This window comes from Vidua chalybeata, chromosome 3 (assembly GCF_026979565.1).
Source record: "Vidua chalybeata isolate OUT-0048 chromosome 3, bVidCha1 merged haplotype, whole genome shotgun sequence".
Taxonomy (NCBI): Eukaryota; Metazoa; Chordata; class Aves; order Passeriformes; family Viduidae; genus Vidua; species Vidua chalybeata.
In genome coordinates, this window is record NC_071532.1 from 108728942 (window position 1) to 108752747 (window position 23806).

Sequence of the window (23806 nt, forward strand, 5' to 3'; positions counted from 1 at the left end):
TTTTTCATTTTTAATGATTGCTTTTTTTTTTTAACATTCCTCATAGCTCAGACAATGGAAATAGATCAGAGACCAAATCTATTATATGGTTTAAAAAGCTTAGTTTGTAAAATTTCTCACAAATGGAGGAGAAAATTAAATTTCACAAAGTTTACTGTTGGATCATCTCTTGCTCTTGAGAGTCACATTGCTTGTCAAAATTTGTCATGAGTCCTCAAAGTTTTGTGGATAAAATATTGAATTGATGTGAGCAAATTCACCTGTTAATCCAGTAGTCAGAAAACAGGGCAAAATTGTACATCAGGAGATTTTATTTCAGTAAAAATTGTATCTATTTAAAAGAGGGATGATACTGTAGTAGCTGAATAATTGGTCATGAAGAAGTAGTGCCAGGGTACAGCAGTAAATTGCTGTGTCAGTCCTTGCGTATAAAAACCAACTTAATATAGAGATGTTGGGAGATGATGCTAAGTTGAGCTGCTGTCCTGGTGAGATACTGCTGGAAAACTGCTCACAGGCTATGACATTTAAAAAACCCAGTTATTTTTTAAGGTACTTCTATTCTGGTAAAAGGGCAGTGCTGTGACCTCTTCTCTGTTCCTAAGTCAAATTAAAAATTCCCTAATATAAAGGTAGAGTTAGACCATTATGCAAACGAAGTTTAAAGTTATCACAGCTTTTTCTCCCTGAAAATGAGTCTGTGCATTTGGAAGAGAAAACAAAGTATTTATCAAGAAAACACTCGTCTATCACATAATCAAGCCTGCAAGTGGCAAAGCTAAAATAAACACATATGTGTTTTTTCCTTCATAGCAACTGTATTTCATCTGAGCAGCTCAAAGAGAGGAAACAGAGCTTTGTTAAAAAGCTATCACTCATCCTTACTCCACCACAGGATAGGACACAGAGCCAGCTTTGATGGTGAGGACCTGTGAGCTCCTACATTTGCTCAGGAGATGATTAAAAAAGGAAAAACTCATGAGCAAAGCTCATTGTTTCTTTTTTTACTCATAGCTCAGCCACGAATATCCTGTGTATTCATTGCATAAAGGTTTTCCTAGCGAAGATCTCACATGGCATACATGCAATCCTTATTGCATGTTAAGATGTTTTAGGGGTGCAGAAAAGTTTCCTTGCTGAAATCTTATCAGGAGAAGAGCCTTTTAATAGTGTTTAGAATTTAAAATGGGTCAAGTCCATTCAATCAGGACTTTTTCTGGGGTTATTATTTTATGTCTTAAATCTCATGTAGGTATGTACATGGACAGAAACACACAATCTGTATTGGGAGAGTATTCATCCATGTCTTTTTCCTTTTTCCTTGTCCATGAAGAATAACTTAGCTATTTTCCCAGTGAGGTGAACTAATGCCCAGCAGCCACATAATAGACCCTAGACACTTACAGGTGATTTATACACAAATAGGGATACTGAAGAAATTATATTCCAATAATTATGCACTCTAATATTTGTTCTTCTAAATAAATTAAACATTTCTGTCTCACCACTAACAAGGTTGAATCTGTCACAAATTATCTTCAGATATTTCCAACTTTAAGCTAAAAGGACTGTCAACACAAATTGCCAGGAAGAAGGTGCTTTATCCAAGGGGTGAAGCTGGACTATTTTCCTCACTGGACCTTTTGGTAAAACCCAGTTGGGCCTGACTTACTGCCTCAGCTTTTGCTTGCTGAGATGGGCTTTGGCCATATTTAGGTCTGGGCATTGCTTCAGGAAATGACAGGTGCTTTGGATATTCTCCTCAAGGCTCTGCAAGGGAAGAATTGTGAATATCCATACCCTGGATACATACACACCCAGTCACACCATCTGTGGGGAGTCTGGAATGTCTGTCCTGTTAAATCATGAAAGCAAGGTCTGGATCTTTCAGACCTACATCACAGTGGAAACTTTGTACATAGGAGGTCCTACATTTTGGTCTGATGTATTTCCCAGCAGAAGCAATTGCCTCATCAATGGCTGTCTGTCATTCCCATTTTTTCCTGATTGCCTTGTTTCTGACACAGGCTTTCCACATGATGGGGAAAAGCCACCTCCAACATCTCCTTTCAAATGCCTTTGTGTGCCCACCCAGTTGCTGCATAGGGCAATCAAAATGCACACAACTTTAACTGTTTCCCTTTAGGAAATTTCCTTATGTCTCCTTATTTGCTTTATCCCAATCCTGGTGGCTATTAATGCAAAGGAAGGAGTGAGGGTGTTTGGCAAATATTGTTGCACACCTGGATCTACTAAATAGCTTTACATATTTGCCATTTAAATAGCTGTAGGATTTTTTTTATCCAGCTTTCCAGCTAAATAGGACATTGGTGACATATCAAAAACTTTATGTAAATAAATGTGCACAGTTATGGCAGAGTTTTGCGCTTCTGGAATGATAAAAATAAGAAATAAAGGGATTACTTGGGCAGTATCTTACCTAAAGAATGAGAAAGAATGTGCATTTAATAATCTTCTTACAGAATGCCCTCAAGCATCATTAGGAGTGGCATTCAACTGACCAGACACGCTCTGTGCATTTCTGTACCTGGTCTAACCTGCGATGTTTTCCTTTTAAATCATAGACCCATGGAATAATTAAGGTTGGAAAAGACCTCTAAGATCGTGAAGTCCTACCATTAACCCAGCACTGCCAGGTTCACCACTAGACCTGCACCACCAACTCTACTCCCTCAGTATCATATCTACAGGTGTTTTCTATATATTTTCTAGAAGAAATAGAAACTTCCAAGAGCAATTGTTTTCATGGTAAAGGAAGTTACCTAAAATACCTGGCTAAATAGGCCAGATGAATGGAAGCGCCCTTTTTGGTCATGTTTGTTGGCTGACACTAGTTCAAATCAGGTCCAGGATGTCTCCTAGAAGAGGCTGATGTTATTTAAGACTCTGAGCTCAGTTCACTGAAGTCTGAGCTACAACGATTCCTCAGTCAATGTGGATTTACAAAGCGTGACTTGGGTGCACATTAATCTTCAGTTTTCTTCCTTGGTGTGTGCACTTCTTGTAGACACAGCTGTGGAGACCAGGGAGGTGGAATAAAGTTCATCTTGCCTCCACACTGGGACAGAAATATTTCTTAGATCTCCTGAACTTTGAGCTAAGTTTTTTTGCGAACATTGACATTTATCCCATTTCTTTGGTGTTTCAGAAGAAACATTTTTTTCATTAAACATTAACCTCAATTCTTTGAGTCAGCAGACCCCTCAAGTTGAAAGCTCAGCCAAGAAAATGCAGTTTGTCCATGCAGTCCTTAAATAGGCTCCTTCACCTTAAAGAGAGAAGTAACATTCAGTGGATTTTCCGACTCCTTAAGATAGCAACAATAAGATCACAGAATGGGTCAGGCTGGAAGGGATCACAGTGGTTTATCTGGTCCCTCCTCCCTGCTCAAGCAGGGTCATCCCAGAGCACAGGGCACAGGATTGTGGCCAGACAGTTCTGGAATATCCCCAGTGAGGGAGACTCCACAGCCTCTCTGGACAATCCATTCCAGTCTCGGTCACTGCACAGGAAAGAAGTTCTGCCTCCTGTTCAGGTGGAACTTTCTGTGCATCAGTTCCTGCCTGTTGCCCCTTTGTCTTGACTGCATCCAAATCACCCCCACCAGCCTCTTAGCTGACTTCTTGTAAATGTGGGTTGATATTGTAGTGTCTCTTTCTAAAATAAATATGTTTTATTTTTCCATTTGAAATCTCACAGACTTTGTTGTCTAAGATCTTATTTGATTACTAGACAGTATTTTTAATCTTTCCAGTACACAAAGAACATCAGTAGAAGGTAACACTAGAAGGAATGAGCTTTTTTTCCTTCCTCTAAATAGAATAGGCCAAATAATTACATCCTGTTAGGCTGTGTTCAGCTAAAGCATGACTTGTTGAAGAGGAGCATGTTTCACTTAAAAACTGCACTCTTTCATTTCTGCTTTTATTGCACACATGTTGCAAAGCAGAGGTTAAATGCTGAAACAGAAACTTTTGGTGGAGGTGTAACCCAAAGTTGCAGGAAAACTGTTTACTAGAGATAACAGGGTTCTACTCCCTTCTGCAAGAGCCAGTGGGCCTGTCTGAACTGCTCTTGTGATAAAAAGGAACCTCAGCTAAGATGGATGCTTTGCATAACACCTAGGAGCTCTACCTATTATTTTATGAAAGCAATAAGAAATAATAACAATTAGATGTCTGTGTTTCAGTCTCAGATGGTGTGAGTGCTGAATCATGTCTTTTTATTGACTTTTCTTATGTTAATGTGTTTTTCTTGCTCCCCATCAGTCCCCCGTGCTTACTTGTTACAGGGCACTTGATGTGGCTTTTCCTGCCTATGTGAAATCCCTCACAGAGTCTGGTTCTAAAAGCAAGAAGGTCTTAAGCTTCTGAAAACGAACAAGGACATGACTTCAGACATGGCAGTGAATTATTGTAGTTGACTTTCCTTACAGGGGACTGTCTGAAGGTGGAAACCTCTAGGTCTCAAAATCCACTCCATAGCTGTGAGTACACCTGGATTTGTATTCACTCTTTGCATCATGTCAGAAGAGGACTAGGAAGGACACTTGTAAAGGAAGGTGAAGACAATTGCATTGAGTCTTGGATATTAGGAAGAAATTCTTCGCTATGAGAGTGGTGAGGCCCTGGCACAGGTTACCCAGAGAAGCTGTGGCTGCCACATTCCTGGAAGTGTCCAAGGCCAGGTTGGATGGGGCTTGGAGTAACTTGGGATTGTGGAAAGTGTCCCTGTCCATGGGAAGGGGTTGGAAAAGGATGTTATTTTAGGTCACTCCCAATCCACACCATTCTGTGATTCTATGATTCCATAAGTCTTTTGTTCCTCAGTGACCTTTCATGATGTATTCCTTACTTAAATCAGCAGACACAAGCACAGGTCAATCTGAGCAATCCCAGAAAACCTCCTGCTAAGTGTGGCTCTTCCATAATTTATACAACCATCAGCCTCTGGAGGCTGAGCTGGGATGTTCTCAGAGGTACAGCATCAGGGTGTGGTTTAGTGGTACCATGAAATAGCTGGTCTGATCCACACAAGGATTTGTCAAGCCAGAGGGAGACAGTAAATATAAAATTTCTATGACTCAGTGAGTGCTGTAAACTCTGAGCCACAGCACAAGTTAAACCCCAACATAAACTGTGCATTTTGTACATGTTTTCACACTGACCCACAAATTGGAATCATTTTGACCTTGGCACAAGTTGCAAATGTGGGTAGAACAATTAGTACATAACAAATTCCTATAAGAAACTCCCATATTGTTTGTTTTTCCTGTGTACAAGTAACATCTCCTCCAGCTGGCTGAGGAGGTTAGGCAAGTGGGGACTTCTTTGTTTGCAGCTTGAATGCTGACCTGATGGAAGACATGATTGGTCACCTTCATAATTAATTTACATGACTGTTTTTCAATTGTCAGGAAGTAGGTGCTAAATCACTGAATATCCCAAAGTAGTCCTGTGCTATTGAACTGACAAGATGAATTTATTATTTCCTAACAATGGGCCAAGGACAAATTCAATGAACAACTACAACTCAACTTACTATCTAAAATACAACGCCCCTTCCGGGACAAGCCAACACAGGAAGTACTACAATGAATTGGGAGCAAATAAATATGAGTATGGAAGGTAAAATTACCTCGGTGGAAAAATCCAGTCTCTGAAATATTCATACCAAGCTGTGAAAGGTACAAGTTTTTGTGCTATAGCTCCTTAGATGCTACATTCTCCTTAGATACCTCTCATTTACCTCTAAAGCATGCATAGTGTTGAAAAACTCATACAAAACTGGATAAAAATCTTTACACTGGTTTGCAAAACTGATCTGTCTAGATCTGCAAAGACTCTTAGTGCAAGGCCTCCGGAATAACCTAGGATCCAAAGATTTAAGCTTGGTTTATGACACGTTATGGTTAATATTGTGTCAAAATGGTCTGGATTGGTTTTCTGTTTCCCATGCACCCATCCTTATGTTTATTGATTACAGAAAGGATGGTCCAAAGCTCATCCAGGAGGCAGGGCAAAAAGCAAGACCAGAAACAGAAAGAGCCAAACTGATGCTCCTGGACCATGGGCAGGTGGTGGGAGAGGCTTCAAGGAGGCTAAAACCTCCTCAATGCTCATTATTAAATACTAGGCTTGGTGATTGTTGATATTTCTGGCTATTTTTACCTGCCCAGCAAATTTCCACATCTTTGGGTGGCTTCTCCCTTATCACGAGGTTTGTCTCCCTGCCTTCACACTCTACAACTTGTTTTCATTTTACTTTTCCCCTCCAGATTCTTTACACTTTTTTTCCATTGCCATTTTTCTCCTTTCCCATTTATAAGTCGATTTCCTCATGAACACTGAGCCGCTGCTATCTATGGAAAAAGCATGATCACTGCTTCCAACACCTAATTTATTGACTGACATTTTTTACCTATTCAATCACCAGCATTAGTTTCTTCAGGAGCATGGAATTTTTAGGTCATTGAGGACTTTTCCTGCAATTGTAGGTAGGTTACCACATAATACCTTCAAGAAATATTTTGCTCTATGTAAAATTATCTCCTGCCATAAGAAATAGTGGCATCTGCACAGGAGTCACTCCTAGAAAAAAGCATCAAATTAAGAGTCTCTTTTAGGAAACATTTTCTGGTATGTTGTTGGGTGAGCCTGGAAAATCACCTCCATCATCTGACTGGAGTTGCACAGCCACATTTACATAAGAGGTGAATCCATTCTCACTTTCAATTTACTGAAATTCTGTAATTTCTGTGCTTCAGAAGCAGTAGTGCTCAGAAAATGTCCCTCAATGTGTCAGTCCTGTGCAAAAATCACAAGGGTTACAGTTCCATTTTTGCCAAAATAAGCCTCTTTTGACCCTTCAGCAATCACTTAGTGGGAAACTTATCATATGTGCCTGCACAAAGAATGCTGTATATCACTAAATAAAAATAACATGTTTAATAGAAGATAACACTTCCTTTGTTATCTTTAGTGTAGTTTTCTGGAATTTGTTTATATTGGGAAAAGACTTTTTAAAGAAGATAGATGAATGGTTTTGAATGCCCCAAAAAAAACCCAGGTGGTTTAAAGTCAGTACTTGAAATAAAAAATCTTCTGGTTCATTCAACAAAATAAATAAAAGCCATGATTTGATTTTCATGTGGCATCCAGGACTTTCCTCTTTTACTTTCAGCACTTCATGGAGTGGTGTGAGAAGAAAAGAGAAGAAAGCAGAGGAGTGTTAATGATGCAAAACATCAAGGGAAAAGCATAATTTAATTTCAGATGGTCATTTCTATGGAGAAAAACCCAATAATCTGATGATAATAATTTTAAAGAGTAATTTCCAGTTACTTGTGTTGAGTCTTGGGCTTTCCATCAATGACCAAATGAATATTTAACATGGCTCTTTTCCATGCCAATTTGCTACCTCAACTTTTCCTAAAATTTGCCTTTCTTCCAGCGTTGTTATTGATGTTGGTTTCAGAGTATCTGTCAATCCTGGGGAGCAGTCTGAGGCTGGCATTTCACAGACCCCAGGGCAGAGGGTTGAGCCCAGTGACCAGCCCAGGAACCTCAGGCGTCACCGGTGGGTTGGGAGGCAGTGTCACGTCCTCGCTTCTATCTCCCAGTGCCCCCTGTCCCCTTTGACTTGTGGTTAAACTGAGATATAATTATGCTGGAGGTGTGGCTATCAAATGTGATATTATAATTTACAGGACCTAGAGCTTTGTGGGCTCTTTCTCAGCGTTCACTAATTAATCTTCCTTGCCCCTGCAGTGTGAGTTTATCTCTTCCTTGCAGTCGGCGAGGCTGAAGCTCGCAGGTCAAATGTCTTGCTTGGGGGTTAAAAGTCTTGCTCACAGCCTAGAGTGGAGACAGGAGCTGTCAAGAAAGTTTTTAATCAGAAAGTGCATCTCCTGTTTTTCACAGTTTAACCGTGGCCTTTACATTAGAGGAATCCCATTTTTGGCAGCTTGTCCTGGGGTGATGGGAGCAGCCCAGGGGTGGGGAACATCCTTTCCTGTCCCTGCTCTAATGGACCTTTTCTGCTTGGGCTTGCTCAAACATCTTGCCATGAATTTATTTTATGGAAATAAATTGGATATTCTGACAATAAAAATTTCAAATGTCATGTAAAAATTTCCAGCCCTTGCTTTCTATTTAGTATGAGGTCTTGAGGGAGTAGCCTCAAGTTGTGCCAGGGAAGATTTAGATAGGGTATCAGGGAAAATTTCTCCATGGAAAGGGTTGTCAAACATTGGAATGGGCTGTCCTGGGAAATGGTGAACTCACCAACCCAGGAGGTGTTTAAATGGCATGTGGAAGTGGCACTTGAGGTCCTGGTTTAATGATGAAGGTCTTTTCTGTCCTTAATGATTCTGTAATTTCATGCTAACCTGTTGGTGAGATTTGTCAAGAACAAGAGTGAGGCTAGTTTTGTGGAAGATTTGCTCTAACATATCAATAGATGGAGAAAAACGGGGGAGATACTGGCCCATGACACTCAGCAAGACATTGGGATACTGAAAGTGATGACCTTCCCTTTGGTTTGGCCCAGAGGCCAAATTTGGGAATGGAACTGCTGCCGTTGGGGCATTTTAAATATCAAAAATATTCTTTCTTCAGAAACTGCCACACTGTTAAGTTACTTCATAACCTTTGTTCAAAACTGTGTTTAAGGCCCTTGTTATGTGAGTTAACAGCTGAAGAGCTCTTACACTCCTCTCCACAGATAAGGCTTAGACTTGTTCTGTAGTAGTTGCTCTTATCATCTCTCAGCACATGTGCTTCTTGTGAACCAGAATAGAAATTGTAAGAAATTCCTACTGTTATTTGCTTCTTGTCTGGACTAACAACTAAAAGGTAGCACAATTCAGGACAAACCAAAAAGCACATCTTAGTATCAAAAATGAAGCCTCTGTCAAGACATCAGTATGAAAAATAACTTTGTGAAAATACAGGCAAGTAACGGAGGGAAAAGTCATTTGACATGCTGGATCTCAGCAAATGTCAAATTGCTTTTACCCCATCTGTGTGTGATAAACCCATATTCAGCAGCGTCTCAGCTTTCACAGGTACATGCACAACAAAGTGAAGTATCCCAAGCACTCCTTGATGTTAGCTCTGAGAAACAGGAACACCCAGGCAGCATTTCCAGCATTTCATTTCACCTCCTATTTGTTCTATTCCACATCAGTAGGGAAGCAGAATCGTTTGAAATTTCTTACAAAAGCACAAAGGTTGTGCCTGCATACCCTGCAGTAACCCAGAAGGGTGCCTGGTGCTCCAGGGTGGCACTTCAAGTTGCAGGAGAGCCTTTCCAGCTCCTGCTGCTGCCATGCTCAAACATCATAGCTGGATATCCAGAACATGAAACTTGGCTCTCTGGGGAGGGAGCTCTATCAGAAATCTCTGATAATAAACTAATTCCTTGTTAAATATTCATTGGCCCAGATAAAGGGGGAGGAAATAGGAAAAACATGGAAAATAACCCAGAAACCACCTGAGAGTTTTGCCAAAATTATGCATCCCCCCCATAAGAGTATTGGGGTTTTACAGGTTAGTGTTTTCTGAGGAAATTTTTTTAGGAAATTTTCACCAGCATTACACTCCCTAAAAATCATATAATCCAAGTTTATGTTGGAAGGGAGATAAAAGATCATCTTGTTCCACTCCCTGCCATGGCCAGGGACAACTTCTACTATCCCAGGGTGCTCCAAGCTCCATCCAACATGGCCTTGAATACTGCCAGGGATGGAGCAGCCACAGCTTCTCTGGACAATCTGTGCCAGGGCCTCACAGGGAAGAATTTCTTCCTAATATCCAACCTAACCCTGCCCTCTCTTGCTTTGAAGGCATTCGCCCTTGTCCTACTGTTCCATGCCATTGTAAAAAGTCTCTTTCCAGCGTCCTTGGAGCCTTGCACAATGGCAGTGGTCATGAAGGTGAAACTGAGCTTCAGGAAGGTACAAAATCAAGGCTACCAGAATTAATTTATGTCCTGGAAACCATAAGTTTCCCTAATACGACACTCTCAGTTGTTTTAATATGATGGTAATTTGACCAGCAGAAACAAGATGAAAGAATAGAGGGGAGGAAATCACTGCCAAACTGTTTCTATATGTTTTAATTATTTATTGAGCTAATATTAGCTAAGAAACTTTGTGCAAGCAAGACTAGGCCCAGAACTTTAATACCTAATAAAAGGAGATATCCAGGCCAGACTAGGAACAGAATTAATAGCTAATAAAAGGGGATATCATTTATACAGATAGAAAAATGAAAAGGCAATGCAGGTTCATTGTCTGGGTATAGCTCACCCTCTTGTGTCTTTACCTAGAATTGCAGTCTTGTGGAGAAAATTATTTTTACTGGCCTGAAATAAGAAGGGAAAGTGGTAAGTGAGTTCTGCCCTGCTCAAGGCGGGTTTATGTGATTCAAGGGCTATGGAAAACCTGGACCCTTTCAGGGGCAGCTGGAGGCCTGGTGGAACACCTGGTGTGGTGCAAGGTTAGTGGGAAAGAGCCACAGGAATAAAGTTATCATTTATCACCTTAGTTATCATTCATCAGTAGGCAGATGTGGCAGAATTTTTGTGATTAGGTCACAGGAAAAGTTGCAGATACAACGTGTGCCTCTTATTTTGCATGTACAAAAAATTGCCTCCCTTTTTGCTTTGTACTTATTTTCCTTTCTCATCCACACTTACATGAAGTATAAAAGAGCCTTAAAATATACATAAGGAATTTTCCAAATTTAAAAAAACCCACCCCTTTATTTATAAATAACTTTAATTAAAAGCTCTGTTTGTGAACTGGTGGTAGATCACATGTTTATTTAGCAGGAGGACATTCCATTAATGATCAAAAAAAAAGTTAACAGAAGAACATTTAGTGGCATCTAACAAATTATGCAAAAAAACCTGAAATGTTTTAAAAGTGGGTTTCCCATTAAAAAGAAATAAATCAGTGGCAGATCCACTGAAAGAAAAGATGCAAAGTAACACATCAGTAGCTTAAAACGTGATTTCTACAAAACCTAAAATAACATCAGAGGTTATTTTGAGCTACTAGTCTAATTTAAGACTGAAGTAATGGTCAGATTTCAGATAAAATTATTACCTATAGATCAATCTGAGCAGATGCACTGAGAGTGAATATGCTTTACAGTGAGTTCTACTCTTTCCTTATAATCTCTCAGCAGCTGTAATGGAACCCAGCAGGACTTTAGATGATTTGAGTGGTGCATTTGCAGCTTGCAGGACACTGCTTCTTCACCAGTGAGTGGCTACAGCCAAACAACATTTTCAGATTTTTGCAGTTTCCAAGGAGGTCTTGATACTTGCAAGGGTTGGCTGAAATAAAAGAGAGAGAAGCAAACACATGAAATATTATATGGAAACTGAACTCTGGTTTGATGATTCTGCATTTTCCAGAAATTTCAGTTGTCCATGTCTATGTAAACTTTGTACTTTTGTTCTGCTATTAAAATGGCTCGAATATTATAGAATGTGGGTTTTTTTTAAGGAGAATGGAGTGACTTACTGCAAAGTCCTTTGTCACAGTGACCAGGACAGTCAGCACATTTTGGTCCACTTCTGTAAGGCATAGCTATTTGCATTGGGTTATTTCCTCTGAAATTTGAAAGAATTACAAAACAAAACAAAATCAACATGAAGCTCTGAGCCATTAACAGGAGTTGTTATTTCTTGCAGTAAAAGGCATCTAGAAGTTTTTTTGGATAAAAATATTTTTGTAAGCAGTCATGTTTTAATTTCAGATATTTATAGAATAAAAAAAAGAATTTATTTTAAATAAGAGGGACAATAAGGTTTAGAGAAACAAAATTAATTGATTGATTGTATATGTATAGCATTATCTACCAAAAAAATGCATGTGCTTCCTATCTCTGCTTCTCTAATAGATTTCAACTGATTGAGGTAATCATAGAATCACAGAATCACAGACTGGTTTGTGTTGGAAAGGACCTTAGAGATCACTTAGCTCCAACACCCTGCCATGGGCAGGGACACCTCCCACTAGACCAGGTTGCTCCAAACCACAGCAAAACCCATCTGAAATACAGTTCTTTACCTCTGTGAATATTCATTTGCTGTTGGCTTCCACTTTACATCTGATTTTCTCCTTTGTGGTCAAAGTTACAACATTATTTGTGACTGATACCTGATTCTGACAGAGATAAACCCTTGTTCATCTACTAAAACTTCCCTAATATCATTTTCAATGTGAAATAAAAGAAATACTGATATTTAACATGCTGTGAAACCCGCAATTCACATTAGTATTTTCAAAAGTACAAATGGTTAAAGTAGATTGCAATTATTTTATCCTATAGCCAAGGATGTTTTGGAAACATGTCCATAATCACCATGACTCAGTAAGACGGCAGTACGTACGCAGGGCAGTATTGGCAAACGTAAAAGTACTTGTACGGGCCTGCGGGACAGTAGGAAACTCCACATCCCACCTTGTAACTGTTGTACCAGATTAGCTGTAGATTAAAAAACAAACACATTATTTCAGAGTCAGTTCTTGTAAAAAAACCCCAAAACCTCACAAAGTGACAGAACCAGAAAATAATTTTTTTTCTTTTAATTTTTTTTTCTAGTTAGCTTTTAAATGTAAAGTTTAGCCGTCATAAAGAATACATAGAAAAATGAGTTTCCTCCAATTTCCAAATGTTTTTGAACACAAATTCTGGCAGGGCACTGAAGTTGAAATTCAAGTATTTTCATCATAGGTATTTTGCTTTGACACTTCTTAATCATGTATTTCAATGCCTGTATAGAAAATATGTATTTCTAAATTAAAGGTTTTTCTACAGACTAATATTTTCTTTTTGGACAGCTCTTCAAAAATACTGGTTCCATCGCCTCCTAATTAGATGGAAAAGAATTTTAGCTTATCATTCATCTTTGGATCAGAGAATGAATTATAGATAATAGTTTGATGACTGATCATTTTTTCCTGATTATAAATTACTCCCAGCTGGCTTAAGTGTACTCCCATGATTCTGGTGTATCCCTGCAGTTTCTTTCAAGTCTCCATACCTGAGTGTAGCTCTCAATATTGACATTTTTTGAGATTGGTCCATATCCATACTTGAAATTGGAGGACTGACTGTACCAGACTTGAATTGCATCAGCCCATGTTCTTGGGTAGGATGACAGTAACACATTCTCACCACAGGTGACACCTGGAGTAGAAGTAAATCTATTTTATTAGGAGAGAAGCAAAGTATAGAGCAGAAGGTGGGACAGAGGGGCAGTAGCTATATGCTAAAAAATATGCCTATGATGCCATTCATTTTGCCCTGTGATTTTAAGGACTTGCAAAAAGTCCTTAACACTCTTAACACTCTTTCAGAGTGTTTATCTGACAAAAATGATGTTTTTGTGTTTAATAATCACAGAATCATAGAATGGTTTGGGTTGGAAGGGACTTAAAGATCATCTTGTTCCAACCTCCCTGCCATGTACAGGGACATTTTCCATCTAATAAACCTAAAAAAGCTATTCTACAACAAATTAAAGTCATGCTTATTTCTATTTCACATTCACGGGGGTCATCTGCAATCTGTCATTAACCCATCAGCTCAGGCTCCATGCTTGTCAGTACCATTAATAACTCTCCTGTCTCTTGGACTGATTTTCATCCCACACTGATTTGCCCATTTCTGAGCATTTTTGGCAGTTTTCTCACTCCACACCTGAAAGACAAAAAGGAAGAAGTATCCAGGTCACAGATAGGTTAGTGCAGCCCATGAGAAGGAAAAAAAAAAAAAAACAACAGGGAATGGCTTGGGTGTTGAGCACTGAATGCCATGGCCCTCAACAGAAAGGAATTGTGCTGATTTACTCTTCTGGGGCACAGAAACTTTCTTCAACTCTCAAGAAACATTTCTTCAACTCTTAAAGGTTTCAGAGCAGGTTATCCTGCACAGTTCTATCAAGCAGTCTTGATCTCCAGATGGTGCTGATTAAAAGGGTTTTTATAACATACTACTGCTTTCCTTCAGCTTTGTGTCTGAATGAACACTGTAGGGTGCACTGGACTAAATGGTATAAATCTTATTTTCAGCCCAGGTGCAGCTGAGTTGTGGTGATTAACATCAGCTGGGCTTTGAACCTGGGGAATGTTTCAGGCCTTGCTACGCAGGATTAACCACAAAGCACTGACCAGCTAATCTGCTCGTGGGACAGGGATAACAAGGACTATCAGAGGTGACAGGGGTGGGAGAAGTTTTGCAGATCTAGGTCTCTTTTGCTCTCCTGACAGTGTGAGATTCAGAAGATGCTGCTCAGGCTCCCACTCCCTCCTTGCTTTGCATGCTCTTTCCTTCATCCAGGGTTTGTTTCTCTTAGATTCAGAGAATCAGAGATAGTGTGGGTTGGAATGGACCTTGAAGGGTCATCTAGTCTAAACCTTGTGCAATGAGCAGGGACATCTTCAACCAGACCAGGTTTCTCAGAGCCCCATCCAATCTGGTCTTGACACATCCAGGGATGGGGCAGCCACAGCTTCTCTGGGCAGCCTGTGCCAGGGCCTCACCACCCTCATCATAAAAATCTTCTTCCTACATCTAATTTTAATCTACCTGCTTTTAGCTGAAAACGATTAACCCTTGTGCTATTGCAAGAGGCCCTGATAAAGTGTTTTTCCTCATTCTTATAGAACCCCTTTAAGCACTGGAAGGGGCTCCAAGGTCTCTTCGGATCCTTCTCTTCTCCAGGCTGAACACCCCCAGCTCTCCCAGCCTGGTTCCAGAGCAGAGGTGCTCCAGCCCTTGGAGCATCTTGTTGGCTCATGTTGAGTTTCTCATCCATGAATACCTCCAAGTCCTTCTCATCAGGCTGCTCTTAATCCCTTCATCCCACAGCTTCCTTTGATGCTAGGTTTGCCCCATCATTTCCTTTAAGGGAAAAGCAGGCTAGCTGTAATTCATAGCTCACCATCTTCAGCATGTTCCTGGCTGTGGGAATTACAGATCTCCGTATTTCATTGTGTAGCTCAAGGATCTGTTTTTCATTTTGAGACTTAAAATGAGGAAAGGAGAAAGCTTTCACATTTTTATACGGAAGATCCTGGAAAAAAATAACAGTGAAGGTCCCAGTTAACAGAAGTATAAGAAACAAGATAAATTATGAGCTTCTTGTCACTTTTGTTTGGTCAACTGAACCTACACCAATAATTGGTCTCATAAATCTTGTTTAATTTAGGACATTTATGGTGGTAGAAATAATATCTCAGACAGTAGTTTTAGGCTGTAGCTATACTCAGGTAAAGGAAAGTATCAACTTACAGCACCTCAGTAACCACCTCTGAGGTTCACCTCAGATTTATTGGAGAAAATGATAATTTTCTTTCCTAAAGTACTTGTTTCTTTTCATTCATTAATAAAATAAGAAGATCTTGATAAATACCTCTCATGCAAGTACCTTCATAGCAGGTATTTTACAAACCTAATCCTATCTAGGAGATTTATGAATCAGATTTCTGAATCTTAAATTATTTATTTATTTATTTAAAATGTCTTTTTAAAATTAGCCCCATGAAGGAAAGAGTATTTTGATAGGCAGGATCACAGAATGATTTGGGTTGGAAGCTCAGCGAGCCAGTAGCTCCGAAGCCCCTGTCTTATACAGGGACACCTTCCACTAGACCAAGTTGCTCAATCAGAACAACAACAACAACAATAATAATAATAATATTCTGTTCAAAATGACAGTTCATCTTCATTAACAATATGTTAATATGTTAACATATTAACATTTCTTGCACCCCATAATTCTAAATCTCTAGAGATCACAAGGTCGGACTATATCAGGTCAGATTTCTATACAAAGGAGTCAATTATGGATGTTTTGCACAGGTGAATGTTCCTACCTGTCCATCAGAATGGTGTAACAAAGCAGCCAGGAGAATAACTGCAGTTACTAGATCCATTTCTACAGGGGGAAAAAACCCAAAAACAACCCCCCAAAATCCATTAGTCTCTGTTGCATACATTTTATAGCATAATGTGATACATGAGCAAGATACAAAACCGTTGCAAAGTAAAGCCTGCATAAAGAAGTTTATTTTAGTTGATCCTGAATATGGATGTGTTGAAACTGTGCATGGGCACCACTGCCTCCTACAGAGACAAGACTCCACCTTGCATGGAAGCAGGGACTGTAAATAGCATAAAGTTGTGTGTTATTTGGAATAGATGGATCAGCCCCCTTTTTTACCTCCTTTATTCAAGGTATCTTGAATTTGCATAATTTCCTTAATGTCTGCCTCCCTGTAGGAAAAAAACCCCATTAATGTGTTCAGCACTGTTACATCAGAGTCCTTCTCAAGCCTCATCCATAGTGAAATTTGGTATTTTGGAGTGGAGCACTGACCACATGGACTGTAATCCCCATTTCTTTCCCACTTCCCTGTTTCCTCATTAAATCAGCATCATAAAGGCTCAAGAAAGTGGTGGTGATCACCCTCATGTTTCATCTAACACCTAGACATAAAGAAAACCTTCAAATATGATGTTATTAACAAATAATGTTTGCTACTGCACTCTGATTCCTGAGGCACCTCACAGACACTCTGAAACCCACTCATATGAGCAGAATGCTTTTTCTGCACATCAAAAGAATCAAAAGTTATATATCTTTGTATTGATGAGGATATACAGGGAAGAGTCTTTTTGGTTGTTAAAAAGATGTGGCAAAATCCCAAGAAAGATTAGCTTTGAGCTCAGCAGGCTGCCTTAAACCAGACAGGCAAGAGGGAAATAGAGATAACAAAACCCTACAAATAGCAAATGCCTTAGAGCTGGCCTCTCAGAAAAATCCATGGTGTGAGCAGGACAGGTCAATAGAAATCTAGGAATTTCTGCTTGATAGAGAAACTATAATTGTAAAAAAAAAAAAAAAAAGTCCCCCCCCTTTAGTTTAGAATCACTAACCCTTGTTCTATCAAGTCATTTGGTATTCAGTCTTTATCTTGTTTTCCTATGATTTCATGAGGAAATAATTTGCATGAGGTAGAGGCAGAGATCTCACTGATACTAATGAAGAATAAATTCTTAAACTGCAGGGATATTTTTAGACACTGAGGAGCTGTCTTTCCCTTCCATACACACAGAAACAAAGTCTTATTGGGACTTCCCAGATTAAATGCTGCAACAGGAAACATAAAATATTTCTAGATCCAGAATTAAAGTTGATTAAATACTACTGCACATCTGCAACTGCCAGACTCTACCATCAAATCTGTCTCTTGGATTAAATGTGTTGGGCTTTACTTTTAAAGTCAAAGATGATGGTTCCCAGATACAATTATCCTTCCCTGTCAATAGTGCTCAATCCACTAAATCACTTCTATGCTTCTGAAAAACAAATGCCAACAATGCACTTTTAGGCTGCTCTACTTGAAAACCTGAGGTTTCATGAAAATTTGAGTGTAAAAACAAATTAAATAAACATTGATAGCTTCAAAAGTGTAAACAAATTTCTACTTGGAAAATATGTCTTTATGTTTAATCCTGGTGTTTCATTCCTCTGTAGAAAATTTCTCCTGCCTTCTGATACAGCTTTCAGGGCATAGCAAGTATGATGTTTGGCAGAGTGGGAATATTGTCTTTTCACTTACTTTGATATGTTTTTCCTCTACCTTCTCTGAATTTACCTCTTTAAATTTCATTAAAGTAATAAATTCACTCTCTGTGAAGAAAAGGTAATCAGCTTATTACATACTATAATATATATAATAGACATTTCAGCAGCATATATACCTGAAAGTTTGGACAGATAGTTAACATTTAGAGATGACAAAATTCTGAGTTCAGCTGTACTGGTATATCCCAATACTCACATGAAATAAATTTAGCACCAAAACAATTCAAAAGACATTGGAAAAGCATTTCCCATGACTGACAACCCCATGCAAAACGGATTTTTTTATGTTCACATTTGTAGGAAGAAGCAAGTGGGTCCAAGTGTTACATTTTGATCTAAAGAAATGTGGGAATTAGACTCCACTGAAGCAATTTTTCATCCCTACTCATGGAAGGTTTGGTTTCAGAGAAGATATGTTTTATTTTACATTCTTTCTCTGAGATACTATAAACATAAATTTTCTTTCAATTATCACATTATCAATTATTGGTACAACTTAGCTACTACAATTAACTCCACTAAAATTTGTAGCACAATGAAAAAGAGACTGTATGGATAAAATCCCTAAGGCTGAAATTCAGTTTTGCATACATTACCTTCATCCACCAGAATCCTCCTGTATCTGAGGAAGTGGCAGGAGAGTGAAAGGCTCTCCCCAGTCAAAGGTTGTATATATATACACATTTCCCCCCCTTTTTTTTTTTTTTTCCTTGTCAATATTTATTGCTGATAAATGACATCAGCTTTGGGGCTGCCCATTCTGCAAGAAGAACTTTTCTTAAGGAACAGGAGACTGAAAATGAACCAATCCAGATGCATTGTTCTGGATTTTTTCTTTTTTCTTGTCTCCAGGGTAAGGAAAAAGAGAAGACAGAATTCCTGTCCTTTTGCAGAACTTCAACTTCTAGTCTGATCAGCAAGCTACAGTGCTAATGTGTTCACAAAAGAAAAGCTTGAGTTCCGAGCTGGTTGTTTTACAGTTGTGTTTCCTGTTTCTGGCAAAAGAGTGGGATAGTATTTTGAGGCAGAGACATAAGTGAGCATCTTCTTAGCTGTACACAGAACAATCTGTACTGCGGGCAACACGGTGATGTTTTCTTCCAAGTGGTTCCTGAACTTCCATTTGCTGAATAAAAGTTATATTCCATTAGCTCACTGAGGCTGTGGCACTGGGCATCGCTTTACCAGCACATGTAACGATAGGACAAAGGGGGATGACTTTAAACTGAAAGGGGGAGGGTTTTGAATAGATATTAGGAAGAAATTCTGGACTATGAGTGTGATGAGACACTGCAAGAGGTGGCCCAGAGAAGCTGTGGCTGCCCCGTTCCCAGAAATATTCAAGACAAGGTTGGATAGGCCTCTGAGTAATCTGGTCTAGTGGAAGGTGTCTCTGCCCAAACACAAGGTGATCTTTAAGGTCCCTTCCAACCCAAACCATTCTGTGATTCTGTGATTATTGTACCCGTCACTCACCCCAGATGTTGCTCAAGGTTACGTTACTGCAGAATGGCTGCAGATGTTTCATGTCTTCAGTCTGGAGAGATGTGTGGCATGTGCTCGGCTCTAGGGCAGCATAAAATGGTCAGGGTTGAAAAGACCTAAAAGATCTCCAAGTTCTAACCCCCTGACATGAGCAGGGACACCTTCCACTAATCCAGGTTGCCCCAAGCCTGTCCAACCTGGCATCATTCTTCTCATCCTTCCTTTTTGCAGAATCTTTGTTTCCACTCTCTAAGGTAAAATATCACAAAGGCAGCTTTTACAGATCCTCTTTGTTCAAACACAACCTTTCTTGCTTCCTTCCATGCAGTCTGTTGTCTATTAGAAGACATAAAGCATCTGCACATCTCCTTATTCCTTTCTTTGTTCCCTTCCTCATCCTTGCCCTTGCTGTGGTGTGTTGCACACTGAGCACTCTTTTCACCATGCTGGGTGCAGGTTGCTGCCCACGCTGCAAGTCAATATTGCCTCACTGTTTCCAGATTTCTACAGAATTCCTGCAGCTGTCTGCTGTTGCCAGAATTCTAATATTGTATTATAACCCCTGTGTTGGAAAACACAGCTGCCTTTGTTCTTTCCTTGCATAGCGGGCAGCACTCACGGGAAGTTGCCTCTGATAAGGTCTCCCATATCCTTCCATGTTCTGAGATAAGGGCACAGTTACTTTTTTATCTGAAGTGCTTGTGACAGTTTTGATGAGACCAGGGTTATCACCATCAGAAAGCCTCATGAGACACCTACCATAGTTATGGACTGAATTTCTATTGACTGTGAGGAGAGGCAGTGCAGCAGCTCCAGATTCCCTATGTCCTGGGAGATACTTCCATTCTTTTACCCCATCCACCATACTCAACAATTTTCATTCATTCACTACAGTCACCTGAGCTTTATTTGAACTGTTAAAATGAAATTATGCTACTACAAGTATTTCTTTAAAGCATGCCCCACCTGTTTGAATAGTGAAAACAATTTGTTCTCTAAAGGATGACTGTCAGATATGCTACAATTCTTGGTCTGTGGGTGAAATAACTGGGAAGAAAGAAAAGATTAATAAAACTGACATCCGGGACCATGGCACAAGGAACAATTTAGCATAGCAATTCCCACTTCCTCATGTGGATTACCTGAAGGGGTGGGGTAATTTAATTAAAAAATAAATTAAGAAATTATAGAGTTCTGCAAATGTATGTATATTTTTAAAGATAAATCTATGGAAAGTTCTTAAAAAAAGATCAGCCTGAGTGATTTGACTGTGGAAGTTCTCCTCCAGGCCTTGTGTAAACCTGAACTGCAGGAATCTGATTTATCTCAAAAAATGAAGACAAAAATCCAGTTTCTTCAATTCTTTATTTCCACTGAAGTCAATGACAGTAAAAGTAGCACTTTAGATTAAAATCCATACAGTTCTGTGTGGTTCAGAACATTGCACAGATCTTTTTTCTTGGCTGTCAGAACACCTTGCAGACCTAACTTTGTTTGGCAAAAAGGAACAGTACTGATTTCTTCCACACAACCCAACTCACCTTCCACTCCAGATTATTATTATTGCTATTATTAGAGAGGGAAGCAACAGAGTCAATCAGTCAAAAAGTTGCTATCAGAGTAATTGTACATAAGCACAGTATAATGGGATAATGAAAAAAAAAACTGTTATCTGCAAAATTTTAGAGGCCTAGTCCTTCTCTTGTGCTCCTAGAAAGTGATCTATAAAAAATAGGCTGCTCCTTACAGATGCTTCTCTATATGTTTCTAGAAAGTTTGCAACAAGGAGATTTCATGGTTTCCTCAGGTGATGAATGTCATTCTTTTATAGTACTATTATTCCAGAGAGCTTTTAAAGTCTAACATACAAAATTGCAGGAGGGATTTTGTGTATGTATGTGAAAGTCATTTTCATGAAGCCCAAAATGGATTAGCAAATGATTCAATCAGAACAATCATACACTTCTCATATCAAAGTTCAATATGTGCCTGTGTTCATGCTCCTTTCAATCTTTGCTGAAATGTGCAAAGCTGAGCACTATAAAAATGCATAATTGTCCTTTTTTAAGCATATAGGGATTGTTAATTCAGCTTCACTTTAGATCTAGTAAGTCACTATAAACATTTTCTAAATCTCTGCTATGGCACATCAAGAATCTGACTTCAGAAAAGAAATCTGGGGTAAAACTCATTCCATCTCCTGGGACAACCCAATAGTGAAAGCACTTGCATTTCAGCTCAACTTTTTCTTGCAAATAGATAAAAGACACCTCAGAAGCCACCTTTGGGAAGCAACATATCTAATATATTTAAAATGTTAGATTAGAATAAGAGAAAATATCAGATACAGGTCAATGAGAGAGATGAGCTTCATCACTTCAATCATATTTCTCCGATAAACCAAATAAACAAATGCCTGTTGTAAGTGAATTATAACAGTGTGGAAGGATACACAGAGAAGAATTCTGTGTGGAAACCATTAGAACAACACAATTTTTTTTCAGATATGTGTTTCTCTGTGAGAGTCAGGTAACGAAACCAAAGCCCAGCTGATCCTCCAGAACAAATCCCTTATTTGAACGAAATCTGGCCAACAGGAAACAGAGCAAACAAACCATAATGACTTTTCTTAGAATTCAAACTGACTTTTGATATAGGTGATTTATTAATTTTTATTGTTATTTAAAGGAAGTGTGAATACACCCCTTCCTCTCTAACTAATAATGAAAGACACAAAGCAATGCAGACTCAAACTATCACAGATATCTCAAATGTAATGATCATCTGGAGGCATTTGTTTATTACCCATGAATAAACCAGGTTTTATGTTCAATTTACATGGTTAATAACTTCAGACATACTTGTCTGAGAAATACAGGCTACACAAAGTGAAGTTTTTCATGAACACCCCTTTGCTGCAAGTATTTGCTGGAAAAAGATTTTCTATAATTTAGCAGTAGTGACAATATGGGACCTATTAATGCGAAATCTTTTTAAAAGTATGGGTGTGAAACTTATTCCTTAAAATTCTTATATTCCTTAAATGTTTTATATAAGAGCATTTTGGTCTTTCCATGCATTTGACATAAAAGTAAACCAGAGTTGTTGTAGAGGGTGCAGAAAGAAGGCTGATCTTCTTGTAATGGTTTTCAGGTAAAGGTAAAAAATACCTTGAACCTGTTGCAATAAAAATTAATGTTAAAATGGAAAACCTGACTTCCAAGTCAGTGAGTCTCACAGAGAACATTCTATTGGACTGGTTGCAGTAAGTAAATGAGAAATATTTGAAACTGTGAAAAGAGGCATTTATAGAAACTCCACTTAAAATCCTAGCTTGAAGAGTCATTTGGAAATTATATTGCTGATTAAATACATTTTGACTTGTAATAATTCCTGAACCAACTGCATTTGGCCACAGCTAAGCTTCTTTGTGGAGTGACTTCTCACCTTTTTTTACACTCTGAAGCTGGAAATTACTTGATAGAAGATGAATAGAAGCTACATAACCAGACAATATTTTAAATACTCATTCAAAGCATATATTGACTGAGGGGGCTTTCTACACACCTCGCTGAAGCTGAGCCTTTCCACAGCCTGACTTCCAGGAGTCATAGAGCTGCTGATGGGGAAAAAGGGAAGAGGGGGCATTTATTTGCTGGGAAAGGCCCTGAGAAAAAGTGTTGCAAAGGCAGACACAGATTCCTGGTTTCTGCATCCTGCAAAATTTTTCCATTTAGAGAGATGTGATGTAATAGAAAATGTATACACAGTCCAGAAAGATGAACCTAGAACACACTGTTCTGTAATGACTGGCAGAAAAGGATTGCTAAGGAAAAAATATTTCCTGATTGAAACTGATACACAACTTTTACAGCTTTCTGCTTTTGGAAAGTATCCAGTTGTTCACACGAGTATCGATGATATCTCAGTATGCATGCTTATGATAGTGCTTTTCTATGGTCAAGTCAGGGAAAAGCAAATAGAATGCTGTTCTTTATGAATCAATGAACAAAGTCTTTTGAGGTAAGTCATAAAATACAGTTGAATGATACAGTTGTCTAACTAAAAGAGGGTACCTGATGTGGCAGCAGCTCTCTGGCCACAGAGAGCAATGCACAACTTTCCCAGGCATTGTCCTGGGGAAGGCTGTGAGAAGATCAGAGAAGGGAATGATAAACAATTCTTATCTTCACTTGCTGCACCTCTTGTTGTGCACATGTAGAACGTGTTATGGGGATTCGTTTACCAAAGGGCGGTTTCTTAATTGGCCAATGGTGATGGTGTTTGGATTCAAGGACCAATTGGGTCCACCTGTATTGTGACTGTCTGTAAGGGTGATGGGTTTCTTAATAAGTGTAGAATAATAAAGTGATTGATCAATCTTCTGAGAAGCATGGAGTCAATGCTAATCATTACATGGCTGGGGGCCTGTGGTGACAACCTGAAATGTAGATTTCTATTATATTTTCTACTTAACATCTAAGTAATTTCTTCCACCAGAAGGAGGGAGATCTTCTAGGTTAGTGAAGACCTAAATTTCAATGTAGCAGCCCACGAAGAGACACTTGGCACCATCTCATATAAACCAAGACACCTTTGCAGTGCTAAGGATGTCGCAAGTGCATAC

General features: G+C 39.0%; 1 protein-coding gene across 1 annotated transcript in view; it reads right to left on the reverse strand.

The window, feature by feature from the left end:
- Positions 1 to 11239: 11239 nt before the first annotated feature.
- LOC128785780 (cysteine-rich venom protein kaouthin-2-like) overlaps positions 11240 to 23806 on the reverse strand; it is a 35309-nt gene continuing 22742 nt past the window's right edge. Inside the window, exon 8 of the mRNA XM_053938592.1 lies at positions 11240 to 11367. Within this exon, the coding sequence (XP_053794567.1) occupies positions 11240 to 11367 (128 nt within the window). The remainder of the gene's footprint in view (positions 11368 to 23806) is intronic.